The 24,109-nt window shown below is 44.6% G+C and overlaps 7 protein-coding genes across 7 annotated transcripts; 4 read left to right on the top strand and 3 right to left on the bottom strand.

Annotated features, from left to right (window-relative positions):
- Positions 1 to 7,974: 7,974 nt before the first annotated feature.
- Positions 7,975 to 9,671, bottom strand: LOZ57_003130 (uncharacterized protein; the record flags this gene model as incomplete). Its single annotated transcript, XM_049252184.1, has 5 exons — positions 7,975 to 8,637; positions 8,688 to 8,730; positions 8,920 to 8,963; positions 9,023 to 9,510; positions 9,569 to 9,671. The coding sequence occupies 5 exons, from the start codon at positions 9,669 to 9,671 to the stop codon at positions 7,975 to 7,977; spliced, it is 1,341 nt and encodes a 446-aa protein (XP_049108688.1).
- A 440-nt stretch (positions 9,672 to 10,111) lies between these two features.
- On the top strand, positions 10,112 to 11,523 carry LOZ57_003129 (uncharacterized protein; the record flags this gene model as incomplete). The annotated part of the gene is made up of 3 exons (XM_049252183.1): positions 10,112 to 10,119; positions 10,250 to 10,351; positions 10,401 to 11,523. The coding sequence occupies 3 exons, from the start codon at positions 10,112 to 10,114 to the stop codon at positions 11,521 to 11,523; spliced, it is 1,233 nt and encodes a 410-aa protein (XP_049108687.1).
- Positions 11,524 to 11,910: 387 nt separating this feature from the next.
- Positions 11,911 to 13,624, bottom strand: LOZ57_003128 (uncharacterized protein; the record flags this gene model as incomplete). Its single annotated transcript, XM_049252182.1, has 3 exons — positions 11,911 to 12,617; positions 12,666 to 12,893; positions 12,946 to 13,624. The coding sequence occupies 3 exons, from the start codon at positions 13,622 to 13,624 to the stop codon at positions 11,911 to 11,913; spliced, it is 1,614 nt and encodes a 537-aa protein (XP_049108686.1).
- Positions 13,625 to 14,928: 1,304 nt separating this feature from the next.
- LOZ57_003127 (uncharacterized protein) lies at positions 14,929 to 15,881 on the top strand (the record flags this gene model as incomplete). Its single annotated transcript, XM_049252181.1, has 3 exons — positions 14,929 to 15,222; positions 15,280 to 15,427; positions 15,475 to 15,881. The coding sequence occupies 3 exons, from the start codon at positions 14,929 to 14,931 to the stop codon at positions 15,879 to 15,881; spliced, it is 849 nt and encodes a 282-aa protein (XP_049108685.1).
- A 538-nt stretch (positions 15,882 to 16,419) lies between these two features.
- Positions 16,420 to 17,081, top strand: LOZ57_003126 (uncharacterized protein; the record flags this gene model as incomplete). Its single annotated transcript, XM_049252180.1, has 2 exons — positions 16,420 to 16,428; positions 16,533 to 17,081. The coding sequence occupies 2 exons, from the start codon at positions 16,420 to 16,422 to the stop codon at positions 17,079 to 17,081; spliced, it is 558 nt and encodes a 185-aa protein (XP_049108684.1).
- A 630-nt stretch (positions 17,082 to 17,711) lies between these two features.
- LOZ57_003125 (uncharacterized protein) lies at positions 17,712 to 19,004 on the top strand (the record flags this gene model as incomplete). The annotated part of the gene is made up of 5 exons (XM_049252179.1): positions 17,712 to 17,887; positions 17,939 to 18,054; positions 18,114 to 18,284; positions 18,339 to 18,470; positions 18,523 to 19,004. The coding sequence occupies 5 exons, from the start codon at positions 17,712 to 17,714 to the stop codon at positions 19,002 to 19,004; spliced, it is 1,077 nt and encodes a 358-aa protein (XP_049108683.1).
- Positions 19,005 to 21,154: 2,150 nt separating this feature from the next.
- LOZ57_003124 (uncharacterized protein) lies at positions 21,155 to 23,642 on the bottom strand (the record flags this gene model as incomplete). The annotated part of the gene is made up of 3 exons (XM_049252178.1): positions 21,155 to 23,320; positions 23,380 to 23,574; positions 23,640 to 23,642. 3 exons carry the CDS (start codon positions 23,640 to 23,642, stop codon positions 21,155 to 21,157), a joined length of 2,364 nt encoding a protein of 787 aa, XP_049108682.1.
- Between the last annotated feature and the right edge of the window lie 467 nt (positions 23,643 to 24,109).

Here is a 24,109-nt window from a genome sequence, read left to right as displayed (position 1 = left end):
AGAAGGATCTCCCAGAGAAACTGAACAAGATTCAGACAGTTACAATGCAATTACAATTTAGTGTCAAAAGCTTCACTCCCAACTCAAAGTTATAATTCACCTCAGAGACAAATACCAACTGTGGTGGAACACCATCCTATTCAAATTGAGCCTGTGGACCATGAGATCAGAGTTATAGAAACAAGATCTGAATCTCATTGTAACAGAGAGAAAACCAACATCAGAGAATCTTCAATTTTCAGTTTACAAATTTAAAGTGGAGTGAAAAATCAGATAAGAATGCTTGCTACAATTGTGATGAGACTGATCACTATGTGAATAAGTGCATTAAGTCAAAGAAGAAATAGAGATTTGAGGAGCAGTCTGTAGATAGAATGAATATCAAGCAATTGAAGTTGTCTGAGCTACAAGCTGTTCTTTCAATCACATTGTTTATCAGAGTTCATAACTCTGAAGTAGAAAAAGAAGTTAAGTGAACTGCTGCAGCAGACTCACTATGTTTCTTTCTGATCATAAATCTGAAGCTTGCAGTAAGACTGGGTCTGAAGATTCATAAAATGAATGTTGAGATGAAGACTGCAGAAAAGAATCATTTAAAGTTAGTATCTGAAGAAATTACAAACATTTTCTTTGAGACACAAGATACTATGAATAATTGATAGATGTTTAATGAGTAAGTATTAATTGCTGATATATCTGAGAACATAATGTTAGATCTCTTCTGACTACATCATCATGATTCTGTTGTTTCATTTGAAAATCTGTCACTTGAGTTTCATAAGCAGGGTGGATTAGACTCTATGACAAAAATCAAGTCAGTTTCTCTAAATGAACTTGTTGATGGTGGTAAACCCTTCTATGTAATGAGAGTTTGTAAAAGTGAACAAGTCACCATCATGAATGTGAATCTGCAGATACCAGACAGTTATAAAGATTTAATTGATGCATTTAGTGATGCAAAAGATGCTTTCTTGCTCTCTCACTGAGAGAATGATCTAGACATTGAGTTGTTGCTGAGGGCAGTGCCAAAGTTTGGCCCCATTTATTGACTTTCAGAAACAGAGACAGAGACTTTACAAGAGTATGTCAACTTCATCTTGTCAAGTGAATTCATCAGATCTTTCAGATCATCAGCTGAGTCACTCATTCTATTTGCAAAGAAGAAGAATGGGGGGTTACAAATGTGTGTGAATTATCAGAACTTGAATTCAAAGACAGTAAAGAACTGATATTCACTCCCACTGATTAAAGACATTCTGAATCAGATTGGAAAAGCTAAGATCTATATCCAGCTGAATGTGAAGAATGCATATCATCATTTACAAATAAAAAAGAGAGATGAATGGAAAACAGCTTTTTGAACTTCACTGAAAATGTTTAAATATCAGATGGTTTTATTTGAACTTACAAATGCATCAGTGACATTTCAGTCATACATCAACAAGACACTGAGAAAGTACTTAGATGTCTTTGTGATGATGTATCTGAATGATGTTGTGATGTACTCTGAGAATGAGAAAGAACACACTGAACATGTTTGTAAAGTGCTCAAGACACTGAAAGAGATCAGACTCTATTGCAAGAGATTCAAGTGCCAGTTCAGTGTTACAGAGATAGACTTTCTGAGATATGTGATATTGCCAGAAGATGTCTTAATGAAAAAAGTCTGAATGAACATGATCATTTCTTGATCAGAGTTCAAGAGTTGTCAGAATATTTAAATCTTTCTGAGATTCACTAACTTCTACTGACAGTTCATTCTCAAGTTCTCCAAGCTTGTGCTTGGTTTGACTAGCATGTTAAAGGGTGGAAAGTCAGAGAAGAAGCAATTCAGAAAGAAAAGAAGAAGAAGTGAAGAAGTGAGCAGTTCATTCAGCTTTCTCACAGAAGAGACTTGTAAATTCTTCTATAACTTAAAGAAGACATTTATGAAGCAAGTGGTGATATATCACTTTAATTCAAAGAAAAAAATTAAGCTGAAAACAGATGCATCTGAATTTGCTGTGTGTGAAATTCTCTTTCAGCTACAGAAGAATGGCATGTGAAGATCAGTGGAGTTCTATTCAAGAAAGATGATTTCAGCTGAATACAACTATGACATTCATGATCAAGAATTGCTGACCATAGTTGAGTCATTCTGTCAATAAAAATGCTGACTGAAGAGATCAATTCAATTCATTTCTGTTCTGACTGATCATAACAGTCTCAGACATTTTGAAATCACACAAAAGTTGTCAAGATGACAAGTGTGATGAATTCAGAAGCTGTCAGCTTTCTGATTTAAGATTGATTATGTGAAAGAATCAAAGAATTCAGCAGATGATTCTTTGTGAAGATCAGACTATACTGAAGCATTGAGATATGAGAATATTCAAGAGTGTGAAGTAGCTGAACAGCTTCATTTCATGCTGATCTGTTCTGATCAGTGAGCTGAAAAGAAAGACTCAGAACATGTCTTGCCTAACAGAAATGTGCACTCTGTGAACAGAAAGACATGTTATGAATCAGAACAGATTTATGTAAAGCTGCTTCTGAATGATACTCACAATATTCAAAGATTTAAGAATGAGTTATGAGATGTCAAGCAGCTCATTCTCAGTGATGCTCTGAATGAAACAGACTTATAAGAAACTGCATCTCTGAATCTAATGATAATGTTATCTGAGATGCTTGCTGATGATGATCATGCAATAGAGATTAGAAAAAGTCTTCAGTTAGATTCAATTAAGTTCACAAACTGAACAGAGAAGAAAGACTGTCTCTTTATGAAAGAACATCTCTATATATTCACAAGTGAAGTTCTGTGAATTGAATTGATTAAAAGACATCATGATTTACCTCTGGTGGGTCACTTTGTGAGTGAAAGAACTTATAAACTGCTAGCATGCAGATTCTATTGATCAAGAATGAAGAAGCTTGTAAAAGAATGTGTTGATGTCTGTGATGTTTGCTTGAGATTCAGACAGATTCAGATGAAATCACAAGAAGAGATGTCTTCTTTGTCAATTTTCAAAAAGTCTTGAGAATACATCACAATGAATGTGATTACAGATCTTCCATCAAGTCAGAATTTTGAGAAAGTGAAATTCAACTGTATTCTGATCATTATGAATCAGTTTATGAAGATGTCTTACTTTGTTTCAGTTAGAAAAGAGCTGACATCTGAACAACTTACTGAATTGATTATGCATGAGCTAGTCAGATTGCATGGACTTCTCTCAAGCATAGTCTCTGACTGTGAATCAATATTTGCAAGTGAGTTCTGAAGAGATCTGTTATATCTTCTTAAAGTTGATAGAAGAATAAGCACAGCATTTCATTCTTAAATAGATGATCAGACTAAAAGACTGAATAGTACTCTTGAACAGTACTTACAAAGCTTCATCAATTATGAACAAAATAACTGAGTTGAGAAATTGTCTCATGCAGAGTTTACTTACAACAACTCTAGACAATTCTCAACAGAGAAGAGTCTCTTTGAGCTTTTGATGATAAGTCATCTGCAGATGGATTTTCTGAGAGCAGAAATATTAGTGTCAGTCACAACTGAGTCTTATAAACTGACAGATCAGTTGAAAGAGCTGCATAAGATGACTTAAGAGAGTCTTATAAAGACACAAGTCTATTAAAAGAGCTACTATGACAAGAAACATACTGCAGTATCATTTTACAAAGATGATCAGATGTGATTAGATCTTTGTAACATTAAAATAATGCATTTTAGCAAGAAGTTGGATGTTCTTCAGCACAGATCATGCTGAATTGTGGAAAAATTGAGACTCCAAATCTATTGATTGAAACTATCATCAGAACTGAGAGTACACAATGTGTTTCATGTGTCTCTCTTAATCAAACATAAGAAATGGGAGAAAGTGAATAGTCAATCACATCACTCAATTCATGAGACATTTTCTGTAAAGCAAGAGTATCAGATACAGAAGATTGTTGACTTCTGTAAGAATAACTGAGCAATTGAATATCTTGTGCAGTGGCAGAGATATGAGAAAAGAACTTAAGAGTCTTCAAAGAATGTAAGACATCTAGATAAGAAGCTGTTTGAGTTTCATAAAAAGCATTCAGACAAGTCTGATCTATGTTGTATTCTGAGAATGTGCACTTAGAGAGATCTTGTTAGATTTGTAAAGATATTTATGAAGCAGTTAGAGATTGATTTATGAAGCAGAAGAGCAGTGGTCTGAGTAGTGAATCAATTTAGAAGAAAACTCAGTCTGTAAAAGCATTTACAACTATCAAGAAGTAGTTCATGAAGCAGAAGTAGTGAATTTACTCTAAAATAAAAGAAAGAACTAGACTATTAATGACTGAAGCTCACAAGAGAAAGAGAAAACTAGACTATTAGTGATCAAAGTTCACAGTAACAAAAGAAAGAAAACAAAAAGACAACTCTAAGAATTGAAAGAATAAGTTTTGTGTGTCTGATAGACACAGTTATTACATCTGTCTCTATCAAGAGAATTTGTGACACACTGTCTCAATGAAGAATTTAAGTTACTCTGACATGCTGTACATGACTGCTGAGAATAATTATCTGTCATGATGATCAGAACTTCTTTCTGAAGCTGGACTCTATCTCTCAGTTGAACAGAGTCTGTTAGATCAGTAAGAGTTGCAGATCAAAGAAGAGAGAAAGCAAGAAGTCATCTCTCACAATTAGATGAATTCTGATCTGAAATTAAGAGTGAAAGATGACTCATAGTAATCAGTGTTCTGACTGACAAGTTAACAGCTGAAGCAGAGATCAGAGAAGCAGAAGCAGAAGCAGAAGCAGACACAGCAGATAGAGAAGAAGTTGATGAGACTGACTTCTAAAGAAAGAAAAAGCATTAGCTGAGACTCTCAATATCACTTTATAAATGAATTTACAAAGCAGAAACTGTCTTATAAGTCATGTTATGAAGCAACTCAACATATCTTGAGTGTATTGAAGACAGAATCAATGCTAGAGAATGAACACAGCATAGAAAAGAACACAGACTGAGAACATAAATGTGATAGAAACAGATCAGATCAAGAAAAACAGAGTGACACATTATCAACAAGAGTTTCAGATTTGAGAGATGAATGATCACTCTCTCTCAAGATCTGATCAACTAAGACAACAGAGCTAGTAGTCAAAAAAGAATTGTTACTAGACACAGTAGACATCATTGAGTGTTTTCATTAAGCTTAAATATTAGTGCTCTGAATATGCCATCAGCCATGCACACAGAAAAGAGAATTATGGAGTGAGAAAACACTTCATAAAGAATATTTCAGACTTTGTAAAAGTAATTATGAAGCATTAAAAGAAGAAGAAATGAAAGAATATCACTTACATCATCATAATCAGAATCAGACTGACTGAGCTGTGATGTCTGAAAAGAGATCTCAAAGTCTTCAGAGACATAACTCTCTGTTGCATAAATGAAAATCAACAGCAATGATGCTTCTTCACTTTAATTTTCTTGAGAAATGACAGTAGTTAAGAACTCTACTTCAGATAGAGTAGAAGATTCTGAAGACATCTCTTGCATTGTCTCTGAAGAGAATCTTAAATGATGACTGATTGAGATTTTATTCCCAAACTTATTGAGTCATTATTGCTCACATTTTGACATCTTAATTTAAATGAAAGAGAGACATGACAAATTATCTCTCTGCATAATGTATTAGCACTGAGAAAAGCCTTTATGAAGTCTCTCAAGATTTATAATCATCAAGAAGAGAATGCTTGTCTAGAACTCTTATTAAAATAAAGAAGAATGTTGTTGAAAAAGAAAAAGAAAGAGAGAGAGAAAGAAGATCAAGAAAGAGATATTTATATTCAAAAAATTACTGATTATCACTAGATGAATCATGAAAAATGACAGTCACTACAGCAACTATATTACAATCACAGAGAAGCTGTCACTCTTGCTGTGATCTTACTGTCACATCTACATCTAGAAACTAAGATTGAATTAAGACTCTGTGCTGCAGTCTTCTTACATTCATCACATCAAAAAGAGATTTTGTACAAAATTGTTACAATCACAGTGAAGCTGTCACTCTCACTGTGATCTTGATCACATCAATGTCTTAAAAATCAAGACTTGTGAAGAGAAGAGAATCTGTAAGACTCTGTGCTGTGATCTTCTTACATTCATTCCATCATCTAAAAGAGATTTGTAAAATCTTCTTGATGCTTAGATAATCATGCTTCATGACATCTGAAATTTATAAACTTCATGACTGATCACATGATCACACTAGCAAAGCTGAGCACACAAAATCTGCCACAGATGCTTCTTTACAAAGATCAGTGACAATATATCTAGAGACTCTAGATACTGTTGTAGTAATACAAGTTATCTCTCTCTCTCATGCTTAGATCCCTTCATAACCACTTCTCACTCAACCTAACCTCATTTACAAAGGCTGTAAGCCATTGCCACATTACCTGCAACCACCCAATCCCCACAGCTTTGACTCTTTCAAATTCAAGAATCTTTTCAGAACTATGAGTGTTTTCTGACAGTCAAGCTGCCATTCAGAGACTCAATGCACAGAATATGAAAACTGAACTGTTCTACATTGAATCAATTAGAAAAATTGCTAAACAACTTGAGTCTAAAGACATTAAGTGTCATCTTCACTGAATTTCAGCTCACATGAACATCTTTGGCAATGAAGAAGCTGATATTGCTGCAAAGAAAGCAACTGAATTGAGACAAGATTGTGCTGAAAAGTATGTTTTCTTTGCTTACATCAAGAGACAAATTAAAGAAATGACAATGCTTGAATGACTGAAACACATCTTTGAAAATGAAAGTGATGTAAATCACTACTCTCAATTCAATTCAAAATCAAAGTGAAAAGTTTGTTCACTTTCATTTTCCAAACAGATTTGGTCAACAATTATTCAGTTGAAATTGGGTCATGATTACTTTGGTTCTTACTTAATAAGACTACCAAATCATGATAGGAAAATCTGCAGACATTGTGGCTGCAAAGAAACACCAAAACATTTGCTCATGAATTATTTAAGTCTGAAAGATGACAGACAACAGTGTTTGAAAGAGTTTAAAATTCCACAACTGTCACTTAAGTTTCTATTTAACACTGAATTGGGTTTGAAATGAATGGGAAAGTTTCTTAAACAAACTGGAATAGTCATCAGAAGATGACTTCTGAATGAAACAGACTGAGTATCTTTAAAGATCTCACTTACAATCTTATTATTTGTTTTCAAATTTCTGTGAAGGAAAGACATAAATTACTGCCCTGACACTATTGTATGTTTTTCATTTGTTAATTTGTCTATGATCATGTCTCTGATCATTGTTTTTGTAACTTAGTTAAATCCTGCAAGACAGCTTGCAGGTAGTCTTCATAGTCTCAGACTGCACAAGACTATAATGAATAATAATAATAATAATAATTACCGGGGATTCGAGATGTGGGGTAACTTCTGGAAGCAACAGCTGGGCAACAGCTCGACTACGCCCAAGAAGACGCCTCCCTCGGCCCAGGAACTGTGAGCTGAGATAAAATGCTCAAGGATGTAATCGCAGGATCTCGCCTGTTAGATGCTGGGATGGTAGTGTAGCCATGCACGTGAATAACGGAATAAACGGTACGAAATTGATATCTACCTGAATACCATAATGCGGTACTCGCACCTGTACTACTACTATCTTCAGAATGGACGACTATACTGTAGTTTGTTGGCTATTTGGTCGGGTGATAGATGGCGATTAGAAAGAGGCATGAGTGAACGGTCTGAAGCGAGCCTATGGGACATCGAAAATATCGAGTTGGTAAACATGCTGAGCGTGTAGTTGTCTATAACAGCGGTCCATGGAGCTTGGAAATGATACCCAATGAAAAACGCCTCATTGCTGTAAGTAATTGAAACTGATAAACGAGGCGGATTGGTGTAGTATAAACAACAACTCAGTACCAGTAGAGATAAAAAAAAGCACCAATGCTGAATCATAGTTGCAACTCACGCAATCCTTCACCTTCGATGTACTCAGTACCAAAGCATTCTCTCTGCAATGCCTCGAGGATTTCCCTGTCACCACCAGTGAGTTTCTTCAAGTATTCCTCCAGAATGTAAATGTTATCCGTCCACGTCTCAGCTTCCCCTTTGCAGCGCTTAATATCAGCCTCCATCATATCAACCCCTCCACCAGCTCTACCATTTATATACTGATCCAGTTCCCTGTTTAGGCTCGAAACCTCTGCATCTAAGGCTTGCTTTTTTAACAGCAGTCCAGCTCGTTCTGCCTCCTCCTCTGCACCTTGGCCAAATCCAGCCTCCTCTTTTGCTTGAGAGACTTTGCCCTCTAAATCGGAGACTGACTTATTGACCTTTTCCAAGTCGCTGGCTAATGCATTCCGTACCTTCTCACGCGCTTTTCTTTCCTCCCCAGCCCATGCCCAATACCAGTTTCCACTGCCAATTTTCTCAACGTGTATTTTACCGTCGTCTGCTAGTGCTTGGATATAGTCTTTCACTTGCATAGCATTAATGGATGCAACAGATGGAAGCATTTTTTCAAGGTCTTTAAGCGTGTGGCAGGTCCGTGTCGAGCGGAGATGAGCCAAGATCAGTGCTTGTTTGGCAGCAGGTGGAAGAGATTTCGGTGGACCCTAGAGAGTGTGTTAATGGAATTGCATCGCTAATCACGAATGGCACTCACCATTGTGTCTGAGAATGAAAGAAATCGTTCTTCTGCCGGATTACTTGAGATAGGAGGTTCAGTCGTCTAATCGGAGGAGGTACGTACGAGGAAGCGCGTGATGAGGCTCAACATTCCCCTTTTTGGAACAGTGGACACACCGAATTGCCGGTTTGGGAATGTATTCGCGCATCGAAACCATCTCTGGCGAGATACCCGCTGAAAGTAGGCTAGCTGCATCAGAGGTGCATACCTGTACATTATCTCTTCGTTGGCCGAGATCTCTTCACTTTTTTCCTGTTTTTTCTAGCCTCTGAAAGAGCCAGATCCTCCTCCGTGAGCCCAAAACCCCTCACCCTTGCTTTTTTAGTATCTTCATCCACGGGCCAGGGCGAAGCTGATATAGAGCGTCCCTTAGACAAGGATTTGGCCTCCGATTCATAACCAGATGCTTCACCATCAGTCACCTCTTCCCCTTCAACAAACACCATGTCGCCGGTTTCTCCCAGGGCCTCGGTGGCAGTTTCTTCCAGCAGAATCCCTAGTGCAATGAGAGCAGTTTCGTCCATACTCAACCAGCCTGCGTGGCCATTATCTGAAGTCATACTAGCATAAAGGTCTGAGGTATATGTATGGAGCGTTTTTAGCAAATCCGAATCTGGTAGGGTCTGATCAGGGGGGAGATGTCGATTGGCAAAGTATATATCATCTTCTTCGTACCGCACAGGCGCGTGCAGTCGGCGAAATAGGACTTCCTCTGGTCGAAGAGCGGTACGCGTGCTTGGTAGACTATCGAAATCGTTCAGAGCAGGTGCGCCGGTAAAATGCTCAGTTGACACCCGCCCTTTTGAAAAAAGTTAGAAGCCTAAAAGGCCACGAGAAATATAGGCAGGATCCCGCACCAGCAACGGCATCGTAAAGAGTTGCACAGCGTTTTTTAGAGATTGATGGAGCATGGTCTTCTTGTACTGACTTTGAAATATTACTGTCTTCGTCTTGAGGCATCGCAACAAGATTTCACAAAAGTTTGTGGATCTCCACAGCTTCAATCCTGTCTTAAGCTTCTCTGTACGGAGTACGGAGTAGTTAACTATCTAGTCGCGAACTAAAACTAGGCATGCGGAGCTGGTTGATCCGAGGCCGATGATATATTTAGCCGCCTCATAGCAGGCGCTTAGACAACAAGACGAAACCCAACGAGTACCTACATACAGCTCTTGTGAAAGACATTCCCCTTACAAAGGGCCGTGGGGCATACTGATGAATGAATTCATATTTTCTTAATAGATCTCAAGGATCTATAACTCCTTTCACCTTCCATACTGCGCAATGCGCTCGACTGTTGCAATGCCTTGCTCCAGCGCCTGGGATTCGGTTCTCCAGCGCGCCTCCACCATCAGTAGGAGATGATTCCTCGGAAATAAGTGACGCGGACGAGCCTGGCCATGGTGAAGTATGGGCGCATAAAACAGGGGCGAATGTGCTAGCTATTGACCATAATGAGAAGCGCTTGTACGATTTCTCTTTCGTATACTCCGTGCACCTATCACGAAGACATGGCTCTCTAATGTGATCTGCTACAGTCTGCTCTCAGGAGGTGCAGATGCTTCCGTTAACTTATGGGATTTGGATAGTCGTGGAGCAAACTTAAGTCATCTTCATAGATCCACTGCATCCCTTTCCAGGTTTGTCGTTGAATCTGCACCGAAGACACCAGGGACTAATGCGAGTTAGATCCACAAACACAGAGGCACACACTCGTATGTTGACATCGATGTCAGTATATCCCTTCGATCCCACCCCATCGACAATCTTGACTACTTCTCACGACACGACTCTTAAAATTTCTTCACTCGGTCAATCAGAAATTACGCCAGTTCACACTTTCACTCTCAATCGCATACCATACTCTCATTCCTTGTCATCTAACCCGGCAAATCACCTTATCATTGGTGTTGGAACATCTGATAAGGCCGTTCGATTGCTCGACCTTCGCTCCGGACACTCCATCCACTCTTTACCTGGACACACAGGCGCGGTTTTATCTGTTGAATGGGCCCCCCATAATGGGCATCTCATTGCATCTGCTTCAAAAGATAATCGTTGTCTAATATTTGACATTCGCCGTGGCAGTCGAAAGTCTGCCGTCGCCTCATTAGATATGGATGATGCCATCGGAGTTGTCGCACCCCGCACTGCCCCGCGTACGTTCGAAGCTCGCGATCCCTTCACAAAGGATTCTCGTGCTCACAATGGCGCCGTTACTGGCATACGCTGGAGTCCACTTGGCAACTACATTATCACCTCTGGCCAAGATTCCCGCTTACGCGTCTGGGATGCAAACACTGGCGCAAATACGCTCATGCATTTTGGTCCAAGGATCCGCAATAGCGCATCGCTGCACTTAGTTGAACGTGCACCTCTCATTATTCCCGACCACGACCTTACCTTCCCAGAGACTGGGCCTATTTTCATCTGGCCAAACTATTCTGACCCTGACGACCGCGGCGAGATATTCTTTTTCGGCCTCCGTGGGGAGGGTGAGCATATCCTGCATCTAAAGGTGCCCGGCGTACCGTCACGCGAGAGAATGCGTGCCATTGGTAAACCTTCGGCTCTAACTGCGGCGCGCATAAATGCACTCGCCTGGCGAGGAAACGGTGGATCTGGGGAGGGGTTGGAGTTGTTTTCGGCGCACGGAGATGGGAAAATACGTTGTTGGGCTTCGAGAGTGGAGGAGGAAGATGAGGAAGAAGAGGAGGAACAAGAAAATGAAGAGGAGGATAGAAAAAGGAAGCGAGAGGTCCTTGAGGATATATATAGAGAGCTGATGCAACCAGGGGTGCGATTTACCTGACTCTCTAAGGGCGTTGAAGCGTCACGCAGAAACGACGCCACCAGTCGCAATGTGCTCCTATTACATATTTCTCCATTCCACGAGCCTTCCATCTAGTGCGCCCCTACAGAGAGACAGCCCTAGGCCTACTTTACGTGAGTGCTTTACTCTGTACTCTGTGCTCAAATACCTATCATAACAGTACTCTAGAACTAACGAACGTAGTGAGTGGGCTCCGCTCGTAGCATTCTATATCTCTATGGAACCGGGTGTCAGAATGGAGACTTTGCGACAAAGGCAATTTCAACATCTTCAAAATACGAGAGGAAATGGGTATCTATTTCAAACTTGACTGCAGATGCGATTCGTATGCTAGTATTACTCATGCACCCCGAAGTGCATCATCACTCAATCGACCTCTTCATGATCCTGGAAAGGCCAATGCTGCTCCACACAAAGGCGGTCATCATCATCCTCTGCCTCTGCATACCACTCCTTTTTGAGCTTCTGGTTGGTCGCAGCCACCTTGTCGTATGATTCGTTCCGCACCCAGCCATCCTGGCTCACATTATCCAGAAGAGATCGCCAGTATTCCACCAAAATATTTGCTTTAAACCACTTATCCTCAGTTTCAAAGAATTCCTCTTGTTCTTTCTCGTCGAAAGAGACAGGGCATTTGACAGTCCCGGCTTTTCTTCCAAGTATTAGATCCCAGTTCATGACAACACGAAGAACTGCACCCTTCAAAGTGACTGTATTTCCAGTCCACTGATGTCCGGCTCGTTCTACCAGGTGTTGCCGAGGCATCGCAAGTGGGTGCCGGAGGGCATCAAGGTGAGGCTTGTTATCTTTCCCATTAAAAATCATGTATAACCAAAATAACATTCTCCGCCGGTGCAGCTCATCGGCTTGGGATCTTTCATCAGCACGTAAATTTTCATAGTCCGGTGGGAGAGATGGTTTATCAAAATTTTTTGGAGGCTCGTCGTCAGGATTATCAAACATAGGTGGGTTGCCTGATACCAACAAAAGTGGAAGGATGGCTGTATACTGCCAGTCAATGAGACAAGATACTTCGCATGTGTCAGATACGAAAATATTGCCTGGATTGAGGTCTATGAGAAGTTAGCCTGAATGTAAAGATACGAGGAGCGCATACGTACCTGGGTGACGTAGGGTGGGTTGATTTAGAGGACTATTAGGGTCCTGTGGTAAAAGATAAGGAGCAAGTAGCAAATACTTCTCCAATAGATCAATATACGTGTCTGGATGAGCCTTTGATGGCAATAAAATGCAATGAGGAAAGTCATTTCTGAGAGGGTTGCCAAACTTCTTCGTCCACTCTAACTCACGCCGGCCAACATCATGAAGATATTCACGGTGATCCACCCCTGTAGTGGTAAGTCAAATACAAATTATGATTGAAGAGAATTCAATACTAACATGGCCCTCGATGTATATCAAAGTCTGCTCGTCTTCCACGCCAGAAGGTGTAATCCGCGATGGGTCCAATGCAAAACCGGCTTGCAGCATCGCCATCAGCCTGAGATCCAGGGGCATATAAATTGGCTTGGAGATGTTGCGGCAAATTCTTCTTATAATGCAAGCTCCCATGTGCACCAAAACGGAATGAGAAAAGCCTTTTCTCAATGTTAACAAAGCTGGTAACCAAATTTACTCTTTCTTTGGCAGACAGATTGAACCAGCAGTCTGTCAGAGGCTTTCCAGATGCTTTCTCCATGATGATATACTCAGTGCCAACCTCATTGTCTGTTTTGGAAGACCATGAATAGACTTTGGGAACAGGGATGCCATTGGAGTGCAGGAAATCCAAGGTAGCAACCTCGCTCTCAGTTGTAAACATTTTTGGGACTGTATGCAGGTAGGGTATCTTCACGATGGCTTCAAAGCCATCATTCATTGTGAGAAGGAAAACCCTGTTGAATCCCCCCTCCGCAAGTTTGGTGATGCCCGTGACCGACTCTCGACCTACAGATCTGGCGGCAATGCTCTTCAATGCACGAACATTAAACTCAACATGCCTCTCGATAAGCCGAAGTTTTTCATTGTAAAGATAGCGACCGGAGGTGTACGTGAACAGATCTCGTTCTTCGGGCGCCATAGTCGAGTAACGCGTTTTGAATGGGAACAGGTTTGGAGAGCGAGGAGGAAATGGGATCGGAACCGGCCTCGGAAATATTTGGCGCAGGGAGGAAAGGATTGTAGAAGGGAATGGCTGTATAGCGATTCTTTGACTGAAGAAGGCTCTCATCATTTTCTCTTCTCGATAGCACCAGGCCCCAAGAATCTCATCATTTTTCCTACTGCCTTGACTTGTGGCACGATAACCTCCGCGCGTATGTAGACAATAGACCGCAAGCACTGCCTCGAGCTGGTTAACGCTCCACACTTCCCCAAAGGCCCCAAACCAGCCCTGAAGGTGGCCCCCACACCAGGCCCTGCATAGTTAAACCTCCCCCCAAGCCTGCCCTTAGAAACCACTAACGAACTAGTTATGTTTTCATAGCTAAAGATGATCGGCTGGCTACAATTTCGAAGTGAAGTTATCCACTCCGTAGCAATTGAAACAAACAGCCCTCATATCAATGATCATTGAGCCCATCAATTTCTTTCTCTACGAGCAAAAAAACAAAAACATACAACAGCCGGGATTCGCTGGTGGTCACCCACCCAACTACTAGCCGGCCGGCAAGTGGCTTAAGTACGGCTGAGCGGACGGGAAGCCCTGTATTCCACTTCCTGTGGTCGTATGTGCTCTGGTTCACTGAACACCTATTGATTAGGCCTCGGTATCGACATGATTCTGGAGCTTGGTTTCTACTCTCCTCGGCAGTACCTCTGTTTTTAGCCTCCCTATATCGAGTTGTCTTTGGCGCTTTCTGTCCGTCCCAAATTCCATAGCTATTGAAGCAACAGCCAGCAGACAATGAGAGCTTGCGCCCCAGTACAAATGGCGCGAACTTGGGCCAAAGGTTTCACTCTTTCAGGATGTGTTTCAACGGCGGCGGCCTGGATGGGGGTTTGGTGTGGCCATTTGCGAACTTGACGATGGGCCTTTTGTCATCTTTACTGCGCACACTCTCGCTTCGCTATGGCTATGTTTCCAGGTAATTGGTGACATTGGCTTAGCTTTGTCCCGAATTTTGCGTTCCTCTCCAGGCCGTAGTGGTTGGATTGCAGATGCGCCCCACAAGGGAAAACCTTCGGTGCCGTAATTCAACTTACAGTTCGGGAATTTGGAAGGTTCCAAATTCCAACAAGCGCCCGATACCAAGAGTCAAGGAGGTCCAACCTTGTTGCATAGGACTTCCGCCCTATCTAATATTTTTGCTGAGCTTTTCTAACTTTGCTTTTCCTTATTTCTGACTACTGGTCGATCGATCGTTTGCATCAAATCTCGCACCTATGGCTTTACAACTTGAAAATCCTCAGCCAGCCGCCCAAATTGTTGAGGTCGTTGCAGTCGAGCGTACAGCTGCCCGAAAAAAAGGACGAGCCGTTGTTCCCCATGATCCCGCCGTCGCTTTTTCCCCGCTTTGCGACGACTCAGTACAGGGTTATCCAACTGATAAATGTCCGAAAGGAAATGGGGTAGCAGAGATCAAGGAGGTGGTAGATATTCTTCACGCTGAAAAAATCCCTAGCTGTCTAGTGGCCGAATCCGCCCTAATATACTATGGTGCCGGCCGCATCATGCATGTATGACAGTCCATTAGTACTGAACTGAACCAGTCGTTGACCTTGATCGCGATTCAGGATTGGCATATTTGTCTCCCCACAGAACAATTGGAACAAGCAACAGATCTATTTCGGGAGAGGCCTGAGTGCTACATTCCATTTCGACGGTCAGCCCTCAGCTATTCCGAGCGAATTGATTTTGCCTATCCCCGATTCAAGCTTGCTGGTTGAGCCTCTTCTTCATTCTCATGCCCTCTGAAGCCTGCCACTTAGATGTCACACCGGCAAACATTGAGTTTAGCGCCATGGGTCTTCCGTACCCCACATTACCAGTATTTGCCCAAAGTCTTCTGGACGGAAATCCTGATGTGGATCTCGAAGATCTTATTGACGGCATGGACCTGACACTTGATTGGGGTGAACAGCATCTTGACCTGGGAGGCACAGTGGATGCTGACTGGATATGGTGGAGATTCAGCATTGCGTATGACTTCAACTACGAAGATGAGAGACCTCCCTGGTATTCAAGTCCCGACAAGCGGCGGGATGTCTGGGCTAAACAAACCTCGCCTGAAGCCAAAAAGACACGGCAGTCTTGGAAATATCGGCCCAATTATGCAACAAGATTTCGAAAAATTGGCAGCAAAGACCCACGTTCTCTATATAGGAATTATTGTTAATTTTACATGCTGTCAACTGGTCTTATTCCCTTAAAGCTGGGTTTCAATTTGGGCCGGCATAGGAGATAATCAACCTTTCCGGATACAGCGTCCCACGGCTAAGAGCCAGACACAGTGGGGGGCCTTTATGTTTTCGTCGACACAAAGGATTACCGTGCTTATAGCTTTCTTGTAGTTAAGAGGGTTCCTTTTTGTTTAATTTTGACTCCCTATTGTTCTGTTCCATCTTGATAGTTTCACAGGCATAAACGTAGGTCATGGAATACTGAAAGGTGCCCACTCAAACATCATTGGAGATCTTGTGACTTGAACTGTCTGTCGAACCAGATCTGCTCCTCAATTTGGTTGTCTCTTCAATTTGCATTGATCTGTTTTGATGGATCTACAGCTGGTTTTTGAAGCAGTACTCTGGGTACTACTTTGTGCAATTTTTTCATTATTTCATCCATCTGGAATCTTTTTTTTGATCAGATCAGTTGTTGATCATGCATATTAATTCAGACATTTTGGTCTTTGAGCCACTTACATTCAATAATCAATGAACGCTGTTCCAGCTCTGCCAGAAACATGAAAACTCTCAAAAATTGCTAACCATTCAGTCACAAATGCAGAAAAATAACATGAATCCTACCTAATGTTGATATCTGGAAGAAAGGTGAACTTGTCATGCTTCTCGAAGTCTCCAAGGATGTTCGCACTGAGGAATTTTATCTTGGTTATTTTGGTATTGCAATGAAAGTTGGAGATTCTACGGTTCAGCACGGCTATCCACCTCTAGAATTCTGCTCCCCAGATCGACTTCATGGAGAACGCCCAAGCTTTGCCTGCGACATGTGGAGCTACATGGTTATCTTCTCAAAGCTTTATCTCGGCTACTCACCGATCTCTTCCTGGCTTGATGGAGGAGCTGTATCTAGCATGGCCCGATGTTTAGGGCCACTTCCTGAAAAGTGGCGAGGCCATTATGTCCATTCTAAAAAGCTTGATTCCTGGTATGATCAGTCAAAAACACCTGATTCAAAACATACCCTTGCGGCAAAAATTGCACATTTTCGCCCTGATGCTGATCCAGCCGAGCAAAGGGATGTGCTCTCCATTCTAACCCGGGGATTTAGCTACTGCCCAGAAAAGCGACTCACGGCAACTGAGCTTTTACAGGACCCATCATTCCTAGCTATTATGGCGAGATATAATTGCTGATGTTGCATTATCTAGAATTCCCTAATTCTTTTGCCTTGTATTTCTTCGGCCTCTAGGTTCACAGTTTAATGACTTTCATAGATTTCAAGACTGCAATCGAGTCAACGAACTATTGTATACCTTTTTAGACTGATAAATGTTAACTATATGAGCAGAGCTTGCTCACTTTGTTCACTACTCTAACTCTTGATAGGGGCTGCTAAGTGCTCATTCTATAATATAAGTACGAAGGGCGAAGAACGGCGTCCCGCATGCACTTGGACTCAGTACGGAGTACTATGTCTGTAACTTAGATACGGAATACTCCATACCTCACGACGAGGCTAGCCTCATGAACTAACTAACCTTAAAAGGGCATAGTGCAATGCAAAAAGCACGCTACGGAACTTTCTGCACTTCGTCTGAGATGCCGCGGTAAAAGATGGGTGTTCTTCAGCCAATCCGGGGAACGGAACAATTACACTTCCACGATTAGTGACATCACCGATTTCGCGATGGTTTTGGATCCGTGGGCGGGAGATGTGCCGGAAGGACTGTTGTCCCGCCGCGCCTGGTGATCAAGTTTCATCGCGGATCGCAATCTTATATATTCCGAGCACCACGGCAGTACGTACAACTGCAGATTTCAAAATGTTGTCTCTCCACATCAATTCCTACTCTCCCCCGTCGGGGTACCAGGTGTCCGAGCTGCCAAAGCCCGAGCTGAATGGTCCGAAAGATGTGATAATCAAGGTCCACGCAGCAAGCATCAACCCGGTTGATGTAAAAAAGGCCGATGGAATGATGAAGCTTCTGGTCACTGAGCCGTGAGTTCAATCCCCATTTCGGTGACTTTGGCTTATACCCTTAAAACCCAGATTTCCCTCTAAAATCGGCTATGATTGCGCTGGTGTAGTCGCCGAGATAGGCAAAGAGGTGACCCGGTGCAAAGTTGGCGATGCAGTCTATACAAGATTACCAGAGCCGGCAAAAGGTACGGGCTCCAGCCCTGGCCAAACATGGCTGCTCCTCTAACAAGATTGTTGGCCGCAGGATCATGCAGTGAGTTTGTTAGGTGTCCGGAGGAAGAAATCGCCCTCAAACCGCCTTCATTGTCCTTCGAGGATGCAGCTTCGATCCCACTCGCGGCTATGACAGCCCTCCAAGCGCTTAGAAAATATGACGGAGATCTGGCTGGGAAGACTGTATTTGTTCCATCAGGCTGTATGTTATTCTTACGCCCTGCATCCGATGTGTTTAGCTAAAGGACTTTGGCAGTGAGCGGAACCGGATTATTCGCTTGCCAGCTCGCAAAGCACGTTTTCCACGCTGGAAAGGTGATCACCACTGTCTCAACATCAAAAGTCCCAAAAATCAAGGAACTCCTGGGAGAGGGAACAGTCGATGAGGGTAAGGCCCGCCCATAAATTCATTCAAAAACAGCAGCTAATTTCTCTCAAAGTCATCGACTACACCAAAGTCGAGCCGAGAATGGTCATTGAACACGGCACCGTCGACTTTCTATTCGACACCGTCGGCCAATCCATGGAGTATCTCTGCTTGATGCGTCTCAATTCCGGCCGGATCGTGTCCATCGCGACAGTGCCGTCGGGCGAACAGCTGCAGAATTCGTCGTTGATGAGGCAGCCCCATCTGCCTTCCATACCCGCGCCTTTCCGGATGGGGCTGAATGTCATGGATTCCGTCCGCAAGTTCCGTGCGCGGCGGTATGGTGTGGATTACTCCTACATGTTCTTGGAGTCGAGCGGAGCCGATCTGGACGAGCTGCGGAAGTATGTGGAGGAAGGGAAACTGAAAACGGTGGTTGGCACCATTGCTGACCTGAGAGATGTTGACGCCGTGCGGAAGGCCTGCCAGATCGTGTACAGTGGCAAGGGCGGCCTTGGGAAAGTTGTTATCAGAGTTGTTAATAGTGAGAGCTGATAGGGAAGTGCTGTCTGAAAATCTTTTGTAATATATTCTTTAATTTTTAAAACTTCACGAATTCAACGACGTGTGACTGGTTTAGCATCAAAGTTGCATCAAATCTTGACCATTCTTAGCCCCTATCCGATCATCTGCCTTGGGAAACGATACTCCAGTTTAGGACCCAAATCAATAGGGCTAAAACAGTGGATCATTAGACCAAACTCTGCAGCTTTGAAATGACCACCAAAGCCACAACCCTAGATCTTTCGCTCTTGTTCTCTTTCGCCTTATTCTGCCCCTTAAAAAAAGTATGATTTGAAGTCATCCTTCACCACTCAGCCAAGGCCAGTGAAAGTAGATATTGATATTACTTCCATCAACATGAAATGTGGTCCACAAATCCGGAAGAATGTTTGTTTGGTGGGAATGAAAAATGACCAAGGTAAAGGTTTACCGGGCAGAAATTCATAACTGTCCCTGCCTCTAGCTTCTAGACTGCTGGAGGCACGGGAGCTGAATCCAGCACATCCGGATACTCCTCCCTCAAAGAATAGCTGTACAGCGGTATTACTGCTGGGGCAATAGGTGGTATCAAAATAGCCAAAGAAAGTCGCAAGAAAACTCAAGAAGGAAGAACTATCAAGCAATGCTTGATGGCAGTGATGACCGGGTGATCCTAGCCCAGCATGCATCAAAACGGGAAAGCCATCAGCCACGGGGTAGCGCGCACCTTCCATCGTCGCGAAAAGCTTCCTGGCCACAGAAATGGGAGCTGGCAGAAGCCATGAAAGTCCCCGGGAGTCGAGTGATGAGATACGAGAAGCACGTCTCAAAACGCCAGTCTTGCAAGGGACGCTGTGACTCGCGCAGAGAGCATCGTTGAAATGATTTCACCAGCTGACTACCTGTTATCCTCGTACATGCTCCGTATTCCATCGCGATTCGCGACAGGTCGGGTCCCTCCAGCAACGCTCAAACCTATCAATACTCAATCACAATCACCATCGCCATCCACCAATGCACACTCCCAAACTCCAATTAACGAATCAGCCCTCTAAGCCAGGGAGCAACTTCCGAAATCACACCAAACCCCTGCTCGCAAATCACACAGACACGCAAAATCCAAATATCGAGGCGAAAAAAGCTTTGCGGGCCAAGCCTGCTTGACGCCCGGCTCCAGCCTAGGGTTTCTTTGGAAATGCGGGTCAGGGGTCATGGGAGAGAGTCGGTCGGCGTTGCCCGTTTTTCCACTTCCCCGCCCCTGGCCTTCCAGCGAGACGCCCGCGCCGCCCCGTCGAGATGAGTCGTGGTGATGTGATTGTGATTGTTTTGAGCTAGCGCGCCGATAGCTGTGTGGTTTTGTCTGTGATATTCTTTGCGAGGGCTCAACTGAGAAGGGCCGGCGGGCGGGAAGCGACGTGTCCGCCATCCCAGCGCTCTGACCGCGCAGCGGGTTGGTGACGGAAGAGAATTACTCGTTACACTACAGAGTACAGAAGACAAAATAAAAAAATTCAAGAATAGTAGGAGCATGCTTTTGCGTCCATAATGAATGGCTCTGGTATTTTCTTTTCTTTTTTTTTTTCTTCGCTATCTGGATTTCCCTACATACTATATGTCCCAAGTCCTGAATCAAACCTAACTCTTCGCCTGGGGGGTATAATGTTATAAACAGACTTATGCTAATATATCCAAGAGAAGAATGCCCAGCAATTCTTTTTGTTGCAGAAACAGAAGACACTTGCGTGTGGTATATCTCGGGAGAACAGAAAAAAAAAACATTGGAAAAAAGAAAATGTTCCGCTGGAATCGACGTAATCAGCCCAGCAAAAGGAGGGACAACATAAAAAGAAAACATAAGCAACGGCTGTCCAAAATGCGAAAAATAGTATGAATGGGGAGGGGAGGTCATGGGTATTCTGCACAATGGCTAGTCAAAAATCGAAAAGTAGGAAAGAAAACCGCGAAAAACATGGTCATGTCGTCGTTAAGTCATTATGAGTCGGCAATTGGGAAAAGGACAGTGAAACCCTCCGTTAAGGAAAAACCAAGGAATGTTCACCTGCACCTTATTTAGGTGCAGTGAAGGAGGTATTATGTACAGAATGATCTGTTGGGTTCATAGAAGCGGCAAAGGTATCGGCATAAAGAGGGGGATTGACGACTCAGATCATATTCCCGTTCATGCCGATCTCATTGCCTCCTTCTTTGCCCTTCTTCAGGGCTTTGGCGAGCATCAACTCTCGCATCCAGTTAATCCGCTCATCGCGCGTCTTGACGGCGAAATGGTGGCTCTTGGATCCGAGGAAGAGCGATTTTTTCTCTCCCGAAGTGGGGACCAGCGAGAAGGCGAAGGCGGTTTCGTCCAGCCCCTTGTGCGATCCGCTTTGGGAGAGACTGGCAGCCTTTTTCAGCGCCGACCGCTTGAATGCGGCGGTGATCTTAGAGCTGCTGGCCAGAGAGGAGCAGGCGACAGCGTAGTCGTCTACGTCGATTGTCTCGAGGGTTCGAGAGTCGCGCTCGTCCTTATGCATAGCAAGGACGGTGCCTTTGAGAGTGAAGTGTGCGTCGTGCCATTCGTGGCGAAGAAGCTTCGTTTTTCGCTTCTTCATCCACCCGCTGTGCGAGACATCCGGATCCTTTGGAGTCCCTGTGGCGGGCCGGGCAAGCTCGGCAGTTGGGTTTGGCAACGCAGCTGGTTGCGGCTGCAATGGAGTGAGAGCAGGTCTGAACTCAGATGGACTGTTGATGGGCAGCAGGACTCTATCTTCTGCAAGAGGCTCCATTGTCGCAAATGAGGGCCGTTGACGATGGTAGTCCGGTCGTACAGATTGCGGGCGGTAGATTGGGTCGGCAGCCGGCGATTGAAAAGTACCATATCTCATGTTGGGCGGGACGGATTGTGAAACATCGCGGTCCAATGGATCGATGGGCATGGCAGTCACTGGAGCATCCACCTCAGAAAAGGGGGTCACTTGACGAAGGACGTCGTGGCCGTCGAATTGATACGGGTGCGTCTCTTGTGTTGCAGTTGCCGATCCCATGAGTCGTGAGCCCATATAAGGGGTGATCGTTCGGTCCGGGGAGTAAGCAGCATTCACCGACGCACTTCGGGGGATGACGAGTCTCGGAAGCGTGTGAAGCTGGGTGGCTATATGAGCGGGTGTCGATGAAGATACAGGAGGTGAGAGTGGAGGAAACATTTGCAAGGCAGGCTGCTCGTCTTCAGGCCTGATGTGATGCTGAATATGCTGGAAGCTCAGGAATTGCCGGACGTTTTCTTGTGGATCCCTGGGCTGGACGCCGTTGAGATTCTCAGCGTTGAGCCGGAGTTCTGGCATCTGCGAAGGACCGAGGACATCAGACGAGGCCACGACGGAGGTGGTGACGTCGGACTGTGGTCGAATGCCATTGTTGTCTGCCTTGACGGGGCTGGACAGTTTGACGGAGACGAGGTCATCCCTGACCTGTGCAAATTCGTTGGGGAACTCTTTGGCGATGCGGGCAATTCTCCTCTGGCGTCTTTGATATTTTGGGCAGTTCTCTCCCTTGGAACACTTGTGTGGCTTGGGGATCAACTGTTCGATGGCAACGATGGAGACGGATTCTCCTGGAGAGATAACGTCCTTCTCTGAAACCACACGGTTTCGTCGATGCTGACGAGAGGTATCTCTGTCGCTAGCTGGGGAGTGGCCAGTGAAGTCCTTGCTCCCACCCCTTCTCACAGAGGCGGATCGACTCACTCTAGGCGACGAGATCTCGTTTGGATTGGTGGGAGCACCAGCACGAAGATTCTGAATCATGTTCATCAGGCGGTGACGCTTTCCAAAAGACTGGATATCGAGTTCCTTCAGGTCCTCGATCTGGAGGTCCAGAAGCACGGCGCCCGAGATGTCGTTTTCAATGAAGCGTTCAACGACCATGTCCTCGAGCCCCGCCTCGTACATCCACTCTGCAACCTGGGCTGGAGTCCATGCATAAACATCGGCCAGGTCCTGGTGTGGTGACATGCGAGATATGCTCATGCCGCTACCAGGCCTGAAATCGTCGACTGGCGGCCTGTTATCAAAGATCTTCTCGTTGAAAACAATGGCCGAGGTCCTGACGTTATCCATGGTGTCTGGCGAGATGGATACCTGCCAGTCATGGTCGTCCTGCCTGCCTGATACGGATGCATCGAGAGAAGCCCGGAAGAGATGGGGCCCGGATGGCCCTTGGACCGGCTTACTTGACTCCAGACCCAGGCTGAAGGCCGTTTCCAGGGCACTTGGAGTGGGCAGGTCATCTGGCGTGGAGAGGGTCGTTGAGCTGCCATGACCCAGCTGTTTTGACTGCAGGTTAGAGAGGCAGTTCACAGCATGATCAGTCGGGGAATAGAGGGAGGGCATACCGATTCTACACTTCGCCGGGGCGAGTCGACGTCGGAGAATTCATCTTCAAAGTCGGTGTCCAGAATCTCGGTTGCATCAGAGAGCGGCCGCGGGTGGATGGAGGAGCGGGCAGGAAGCAGCAGAAGGGAGTTGGTGGGCTTCTGCAGCATGCGCACGCCGGCGGGCTGGGAGTGAGGGAGTTGGTAGGTGGTCATCTGGAGGTTCGTCCCATTAACAATTGGCAATTCCAAACCAGGCCGTGCATTGTATAACTGCCTACCATGATGGAAACGAGAGAACGGGGGACCGAGCCAGTCAGAAGAAGGCAGCGAAAACGAAGGGAGATTTAAGGAAATCCCATCACAGTGCAGCGCAACTACACTGGGCCACGGCAACCACGGGGGAGGGCGAGAGAGCAGCGGGCGGGCCAGCGGGGGGGGAGAGCTATGGGGTGGTGGTCTAGAGGAAGAGGGAGCGGAAGGAGTCAGATTTGGGCGGATGCAGGATTCCACGGGGCAGACGACAATATATCTGAAATGGTCCAATGCACTGATCGCCAGGGAGGGGCGGGAGGCGAGGGCGCTTGGGGGGGGGGGGGAAGGTAGGGGTTATAAAAGGCAAGTCCAACGGGCGGGCGAGTGGCAGCGTGTTGGAGGCCAGAGAACATGCATCGACGGTGCTATTACGGGCGGGGGGGGGGGGGAAGGGGGGGGGGGGGGGGGGGTTGGGGGCGGGGGGTGGGGGGGGGGG

Source organism: Ophidiomyces ophidiicola, assembly GCF_022830035.1.
Source record: "Ophidiomyces ophidiicola strain CBS 122913 chromosome Unknown scaffold_10, whole genome shotgun sequence".
Taxonomy (NCBI): domain Eukaryota; kingdom Fungi; phylum Ascomycota; class Eurotiomycetes; order Onygenales; family Onygenaceae; genus Ophidiomyces; species Ophidiomyces ophidiicola.
Note: the sequence above shows the minus strand (reverse complement) of the source record. Positions and strands in the feature narration are given on the sequence as shown.